At 31.2% G+C, this 8,782-nt stretch overlaps 1 protein-coding gene across 1 annotated transcript in view; it reads left to right on the top strand.

The window, feature by feature from the left end:
- Positions 1-1,652: 1,652 nt before the first annotated feature.
- Positions 1,653-8,782, top strand: part of LOC143246383 (nucleolar MIF4G domain-containing protein 1 homolog) — a 54,195-nt gene continuing 47,065 nt past the window's right edge. The window contains exons 1-2 of the mRNA XM_076492986.1: positions 1,653-2,242; positions 3,336-3,464. Of these exons, the coding sequence (XP_076349101.1) occupies positions 1,820-2,242; positions 3,336-3,464 (552 nt within the window). The 5' untranslated portion in view covers positions 1,653-1,819. The remainder of the gene's footprint in view (positions 2,243-3,335; positions 3,465-8,782) is intronic.

Below are 8,782 nucleotides of genomic sequence, written 5' to 3'. Positions count from 1 at the left end.
TCAGCCCACCGAGGGGAATCGAACCCCTTATTTTAGCGTTGTAAATCCGGAGACATACCGCTGTACTAGCGGGGGGGCCTAGACTGGTCAAAATACTTTTGGGCCCGACGTAGCCAGGTGGTCAGGACGCCCAAATCGCAATATGAGGCACACAGGATTGAATCCTCGTCACACCAAATATGCTTGGCCTTTCAGACGTAAGGATATTATGATATGTACGGTTAATCTCACTATTAATTGCTCAAAGAGTAGCCCAAGAGCGGGTGGTGATGACTAGTTGCTTTCTCTCTAGTCTTATACTGCTAAATTAGAGACGGGTAGTGCAGATATCCCTCGTGTAGCTTTGCATAAAATTCAAAAACAAGCAAACAAACCAAAATACTTCAGAATAAGGAGATTTGTATGTTTGTAATGGGCTATCTGTGCTCTGCCTACCACGAGTATCGAAACGCGGCTTTTAGCAGACATACCGCTGAGCCATTGTGGAGCAGAAAAGGCAGGCTTAATTGTATAAGATTGTTTATGTTATCGATTTTTTATATTTTTCTGTTTAATATATTGTCATTTTTTTTAATTATTGTGCTATATAAACGTCAGAAAGATATATATATCTTTTTGACGTTTGTTAATTTTTTAAACGTAATTAATAACGCTTGCATTACTTATTGTTTGTTTTTGGAATTTCGCACGAAGCTACTCAAAAGCTATCTGTGCTAGCCGTTCCTAATTTGGCAGTGTAAGACTAGAGGGAGACAGCTAGTCATCACCACCCACCGCCAACTTTTGGGCTACTATTTTACCAACGAATAGTGGGATTGACCGTAACATTATAACGCCCCCACGGCTGAAAGGGCGAGCATGTTTGGCGCGACGGGGAAGCGAACCCGCGACCCTCAGATTACGAAGCGCACGCCTTAACGCGCTAGGCCATGCCAGGCCCTGCATTACTTATAGAAGATGATTATAAAATAAGCTGAGTTTCAGAAGCAGAGAAGCATTAAAAACACATAGGATAATAAAACATATGTAAACAATGCTTATCATTTTCATAATAATTTCTTTTACATAGGCAGTTTACTGTCAGGACTAAATCTGTTTAACAATCATTGCTAAAACGCTGTCCAGGTTTAATACAGAAAAGCTCTCTGATCCTCTTCAGTCACTGTCGTTTACTGTAGAAGCGATGCAATAGTAACATGCATCATAGCAATAACCATTTTTAAAATATATATATATATGACATCCAAGAAAAACAAAGTAACCAAAGAAGATTGAAATCACTGTTAAGTAAAAAAAAAAAAAACAACAACAAAAGTGTGTGTGTGTTTTCGTATAGCAAAGCCACGTCGGCTATCGCGATCTGCTGAGATCACTGAAGGGAATCGAACCCCTGATTTTAGCGTTGTCAATCCGTAGAGTTACCGCTGTACAAGCAGGTGGCAAACAAACAAAAAAAAATAATTCTTCTAAATATACCTGTTATGATCAGTTTGTAGTGGAAAAGGACATTTAAATACTACATAAAACATGTATTTACTATTCAGTTTTACAAATTAGCATATTGGTAACAGAAGAGTACTTTTGCTTGGAGATAAGTGAGAAAGAACAGCAACTTAAATCTGTTTCCGAAAGTTACAATAAAATAAATTTTGGCAGAGATACGTTGTAGAAGGCGTTTATCCCACGTGTAGTTAGCGTAATTTGTTTCATAGAAGTTTTTAGGCTTAGTATTATGGATGTATAAGGAATGAGTGTCTTTGATGAAGAAAAATCAGTTTACTTTTCATGCAATGAGATTTAGGCAACGAGTATTGTAGTAATGGCCAAAAAGAAAATTAAGACTCCTCTTCATCGCTACCGGTCGGAAGTTTTGAATTATTTTTCATTACAAAATACAGAAAATGATGCAAACTTGTCATCTGGTAATATCAACGATGAGGCTAAGCCTAGTAATAATAATATTGATAATAGAAGTTTTAGGAGAGCTGATTCTTTAAGAAAAAATCCAAATTCTCTTCCTCGGTTTGCTTCTAAAGAAGATGTTAAGTATGATTTTCTAAAACAGACAAATAGTAAGCGAGGGCAAAGTATCAAAGAAGCAAGTTCCTTTAAAATTCGTGTGTCGTCACGAAAGGAAGATCGAAAACAGAAAAGACTTGACCAGAAGTCAAAAAGACGGAATTATTTTATGAACAGAAATAAGAGCATGGCTTCTGATCAAAACTCCAAGGAGGATGTGGAAGTTCGTGGCATATTTATTATTTTCAATTTTTTGCTTTTTTCTAACAAACAGGATACATAACAACGTAATCCCATAGATTTAAGTTTGTTTTAACTACAAAATTTTGGCTCGGGATTAAGTCATCAAACGTTTTTCAGTAAAACTTACTTGATTTAGTTGACATTGCAGCCTTCATAATAATGTTCACATATATATATAAACAGAATAACATATTCCTAAGGTAAGGTAGAAATTATTTCGATTAAATGAATGAAAGATACAATTTTCCAACCAAATTTCCAAGAAAGTACTGTTGGTAATGAATTCAACAAGATGTATAATGTTAAACTTGAAGTGCATAAATAGTTTGTAAATCCATAGACTTACCGCTGTACTAGCGGGGGGCTTAAAATATGATTTGTGCAATAGAAAAGTGTAGGGTAACTGATAATTATGGGTCTGCTTCAGTTGAGAACCATGAAAATGGAATTGTTATTTTGAGATGAATGTATGTGAATAGTTATTGTTTAAAATAAATATCTATCATACTCTGATATACATTGTTTTCAATTGTAAATGTATAACATTTACCTTTACTTAAGCATAAAAGCCTGTTTGGAGATCTGGCAACAATAAAACTTATTCTTTAGTAATAGTTTGTGTTGAGGAGGTATTAATTTTCACTTTGTGATTTATTAAAAAGAGAATAAGCCTTGTCCACAAAATTTTGTAATGATACATATTGTATTTAAAACGTTGGTAGTTGTAAAAGTTGTAGCATAATTTTTTTGGAATATTTGTATCCAGAAGTGGAAAAATGTACAATTTCAAACATACTAGTTTCAGATTTACTTGATTTAGGTAATGTCCTATGTTTTTGTAGTGGATAAACATGTTAGCATTAGTGATGTTTAGTTACTCAGAGTTAAGAGTTTGTGAGCATTTTATTTACTGGTATGTGTGATATTTGAAATACATCTTCATATGTTAACATTTGTTTGTATTAAAATTAAACCATTTTGTTAAGGTAAATGTATATTTACTGTTTCAGTATTTATCTTATCTTCTGATGAATTAGCTGTCAATTATGGTTTCTTGACACAATTTTTCACAGGAATCTGGTACATATAACTCAATCCCAAGGAAGGACATTAGTATTTCCAAGGAATCAAATGTTGAACAGAATGTATCTACTAAAAATACAAAGGCTAAAACAAGGAAAAGAAAGAAAACAAACAAAACTGTAAGTTCTTATTTGAAAGGAAAGTCTTATAGAATTATATAGTAAAATGTTAATGATTCAGTACCTTAAAATTATATTGCTAAATAAGTTAAACACATTAAACATTACATGCATTTAGTTTTGAACAGTAATTTGAATTTAATTTTCATAGAACATTTTAGAATGTATCACTCATAGTAGCATAATAAATGCTATATTATAGAGCTAGTGAGCCACCTGCACAAATTCTTGTGTATGAATTGAAAATAATTGAAACAAGGTAAATATAACTAATGCTGTTGTTTACAACTCATGACTGTGCTACAAAATGTTTGAAACTTTAGTAAAATTGTTTTTTTGGAAAACTTTTGGTGTTAATTGAAACTTATTTTTTACGTTGCTCTACATTTGCATCAAGGGTTTAGATATGCTAATTTGAATGGAAACATAAAAATGAAAAAAGTTTGAAAATATAGCTTGTTTAGTTGGGCAGGTAATATTTTGTACTACATACCTTAAGAAGCACATGATGATTGTGGTATTTTTACCCTTGTGGTTAAATTTATTTTTTATATAATTTGAGAACAGTTGTGTACATTTATACTGTATTTAACATTTGATCATATGATGGAACAGTTTCTTTTACTCTGTGCCTGTAAACATATTCCTATGGTTTTGTTATTTCAAAGGATTCTATTATTGTAGGTTGTTTTGGATTATTTGGTTTAAAACATAAAGTTGCATCCATTTCAATCAATGATAAGAGCATTTTATTTTTCATTTAAAAGTAAATTTTAGTTCAAGGCTCGATAATAGGTTTAAGTTTACAGTGGATGCTAACACAACAATTTCACTTGCTAATTTTCTCTTATACTTGCAGTGTTTTTGCATATACATACTATTTTGTTTAACAGAGTCAATTTTCACAAAACTCAACTGAAAACAGCATACAATGTAATTAACAGAGTCCTTAGTTCAATAATGAGCCAAATTATCTAATATCATGTAATGCGTAGTTTCATACTGCTTAAGTCATGCTTTTCGTATAATGTGGAAACTCTTGGCTGGAAAACAACACACAAGTCTTAGTAAATATTCATACCATACAACATTGTTTGATCCCTAGATTGTAATATTAAAGACCAGGCTTTGATACTCATGGAAAGCACAGTAACATTTGTGCTTAACAACAAACTTGGTGTTCCAGCCTTGTCATTACTAAGTGTTCAAACTCTTAGTTCTGTAATTTTCCATTTGGACACAAAAATTTCTTGGTCTTAGAGTGTGTAAATGTTATTAAATATGTGCATCTATATGAAGCATATTCCCAAATGGAAGTATGCATTCTTCCTCACTGTAAGTCATGTCCTGGCCAGAAACTTAGCATGAGCACCTTCAGATGCTAAATTTATACCTGCATGTAAAAGTAATAATTCTAACTGTATTTCAACAATTATTTACTCAAAAATATTTTACAATCTACATTTCATCAGTTGTAACATTTATTTAGTGTACTTCACAAAGATTATAATAAAATGTTCAAACTGATATTTATACACAATTCTAAGAAATCCTTATTATAAACAATGGTCTTATTAATTAAAAACAATTTCTAACCATTCTATAAATAAAGCATGGGCTTTTATTTGTTGAGAATCATTCATTTCTCGAGATTACAATTAGTGAAGTCTTGATTCTCATGATTTTTTTCCTTTTTTGTCTGATGTTTTATTATTACAGGTTTTTGTTGATATCTTTTATTATGAGCTTACAGTTTTGAAAATAGCTACAGGCAAAATTTAAACAACACTGAGTGGAGAATACTATGAACTGTACATATCAGTTTAGAATGAATAAAAGGTTATGAGAAGAAAAATGAAATTTTGTGGGAATTTTAGGAGGCTTACCATGAATCTGATAATGGCAAAATATTCCATAATTCAAATACTTACTTGTATTATTATTAGAATGAATAAAAGGCTATGAGAAGAAAAATGAAATTTTGTGGGAATTTTAGGAGGCTTACCATGAATCTGATAATGGCAAAATATTCCATAATTCAAATACTTACTTGTATTATTATTATTAATAAAAAACTATGTGACAGTAAAAATATATTATTAATATATTATTAAGTAAAATAACATATTATGTATTGAAAATAAACTACATTTGATCTCAACCAAGAATATTGTTAACTAAATACAGTTATCTAACCTGACATGAGAGTATTGTGAAAGGTTAGGTCATAAGCTACCAATAAATCTTTGAGATTTTGTTTTCAACAGATTACAGCTAAAAGTGTTTCCAGACGTTTATGGCTAGCAAAAAAATACACCAGTAAATAATGAAGTTAAAATAATTAGTATATATAAAAGAGAGCATTTTAATGTTTTTTTATATTGTGTAATTTTTAATTTTTGTCTAAAATTATTTTTAGCACAATCTTCTTTTTTAAAGATAATCTGGAATATTCTTCTTTGGTGAATAAATTGCTAATGTTGACTTAATACAACTGTGTGGCAGCTGTTATCTATCCTTAAGTGTTGTAGCCATAACTACACAATTATTCAAATAATTTATAACAAACTGAGACAAATTATCCCCACTATGGCAGTCCTCCTCTTGAAAGACACCCTTTGTCATGGCCAGTGACCATCCTTCATTCCTGACCACTCTTCCTGAGTACAGATATAGTTACACTGTTTGCTGAACCTTATTGATTACCACGAACCAGTTTTATGAGTAAAATTATTGATTATTTATTGCATATGAGCACTCTCATAGGAAAATTTCATGGGCATGGCACTTGTCTGTTAGTCTTGTTGTCAGTTGTCTGGATTGAAAAATGCCATCTGCTGTGTCTAGAAAAGAGAATATTTTGACCCTGGAAGAGAATGTAGTAGTTTTGAATGAAAGAGAATCTTGCCATTAAATAGTGATTGAGGTCAGAGTTAGGAAAATGTAAATTCATAATGTATTTTAGGAAAGAATAAATTTTGAGGAAGTGGAGAGTGCACAGACAGAAAATACAGTAAACCGAGGACAGCAGGATATGAAGGCCTAGATAAAATTATCTGGGAGTGCTTCCCTATAGCCAGAACAAAGCTTGACATCTTTAATGCAGATGAGACTGGTCTGTTCTATAGAGCTTTACCCTCAAACTTATTGATAGTTAAGGGAAGCAAAGCCAAGAGAGATAAGAAGTTAAAGGATACGATCCTCTTCATAGGGAAGAGTACTAAGCCTTGTAAGTTCAAGAGCTTGGCTAGTCAACTCTGTCTCATTGTGATACGCGCATCAAACAAAAAGGCAAGAATGACAAGTGAATTATTATAGCAATGGCTCAACAACATCAACAGCAAAAAGAGAGCTAAAGATTGCTCTTTTTTATCATTTGTGGACAGCTTTACTTCCCACACTGATGTTGTTCATTGCAATGTAAAGCTGGTTTTTTTGCCATACACATAATTATTTTTAAGTCCCATGTTACCTGTTTCTTTTTAATAAACATAAAATGTTATTTAAATAATGAAGTCCAGTGAACATGAAATAATTTTATTCTTATGTACTTCCAATTTTTACATATCTAACATATTAAAAAAAAAACTTAAGTCTATCACTGAGCATCACACAGGTACAGCTACCAGTAATCATAACTCATTTATTAGTCAAATATATAACTTAGTCAAAGTAAACAACCTATTATTTTGGACAGTCTTCAAGTGGACTAAATTCAAAATTAAACAACATAGAAAATAGAATAACATCAAGTTATATTGTGAAATGGCACTTTTGATAGCTATCACTTATTTACAGTTTTAAAACTTAGCCAATGAATAAGAATAAAAGTAGAAAGTATTCAGATAATGTGTTGTTGTTTTTTTAACAAGTAAAACATTTAATTTTTCCATGCTAGTTGTAGTTATGTTCCATTTTTACAATGATAGCATAGTACCAGCCAATTTTTTTAAATTTAATTGTGTTACACTGTAACCACATTTTCTGTACTTTTTACATTAAGATACTTCCACTATAATAATATAGTATTTTGGATTAATCACTGTTGGACACTTTGTATTAAAGTAACCTGAATACAACTGTCTCTTAGTTAAAATAGTATAAATATTTAATCTGTAAATGATTAACTTGATTAGGTTATGATCCAGCACATATCTTTAGTTCTAGTAATGTGATTGATATGAAAATAACAGTTAAAAACAAACATTTCAGATTTTGTAATTAAAATGGAATAGTTTGTTCATAATCATATTTATGATGTTTGTTTTAATGTCCTTGCACAGTTGTAATGTTTGCATTCACATTTTCTTAAGACATCAACAGTACAAAAAATAGCTTTCTTATTAAAACTCTAGCTTCTAAGTAATGAAAAATACATTCCATAACAAGTTTATGCTAGAACAACAGGTTAAAAACTGAGGTACAAAAATTTACTGTGGTAAATTATAAATAACATTAATGTTGTTTTATTAGCTTAAAAATAATCAGTTATTTGCAGAGGCCTTAATGGATTATTATTATTTTGATTTGAGAAAAACAAACTCGAAAGCTTTTATGGTAATTAATAGCCCAATTAGATGAAGAAATACTATTTTCTTTTGATACTAGTTGGTAGTGTAAGGACAGCTAATTTCTTTTTTTATTAATTTCTGAAAAAATGGAAGGGTTTGCTCCCTCTAAATCTTGACCCATTTATATAACACTGAATAACGGTTATTAATTTCAGAAGAAAAACAATTAAGTATGGGTTTGGGGTACAGATCTTCTGGAACTCTTTCCCAGATTGTGCCTGCTTATATAGCAAGGAAAATTAAAAAAATACAGGTATACAGTTATAAATTATAAACATAGTACTGTAACAGACAGTAAATTCATACTAAAGTAGCCAGAGGGTTGGCAGTTTATGTAAATAACAGCAGCATTTTTATAATTACAAAGACAGGGTGAGCAAGTTTAGCATCAAGGTGAATCTGACTCTTAAATCATGAGAGGGCATTCTTTGCATGATATCTATATATGTAATCAGAGACAAGCATAACGGCAATATTTAAATGAATTCATGATGACAAAGAATCCACTTGAAGTAAATGTGTGTGTGTGTGCACATGAGTATGTATACATGTGTATAGTAAAGATGGCTGAGATGGGTATTAGAAAACCTCTTTAGGTCTATATCAGGTTAATATGATCACTAAGAGGTTGAAATTTTATTACTTGATTTGTTTCTTAGATAAAAACATTTGAATATCCATGTCAACCATTTCCACTCTATAGATATTTCAATGACTTGAGTTGGAATAAGTAGATATTAGTAATCA

This window comes from Tachypleus tridentatus, chromosome 3 (assembly GCF_004210375.1).
Source record: "Tachypleus tridentatus isolate NWPU-2018 chromosome 3, ASM421037v1, whole genome shotgun sequence".
Taxonomy (NCBI): domain Eukaryota; kingdom Metazoa; phylum Arthropoda; class Merostomata; order Xiphosura; family Limulidae; genus Tachypleus; species Tachypleus tridentatus.
This window is presented reverse-complemented; position numbering and strand designations above follow the sequence as displayed.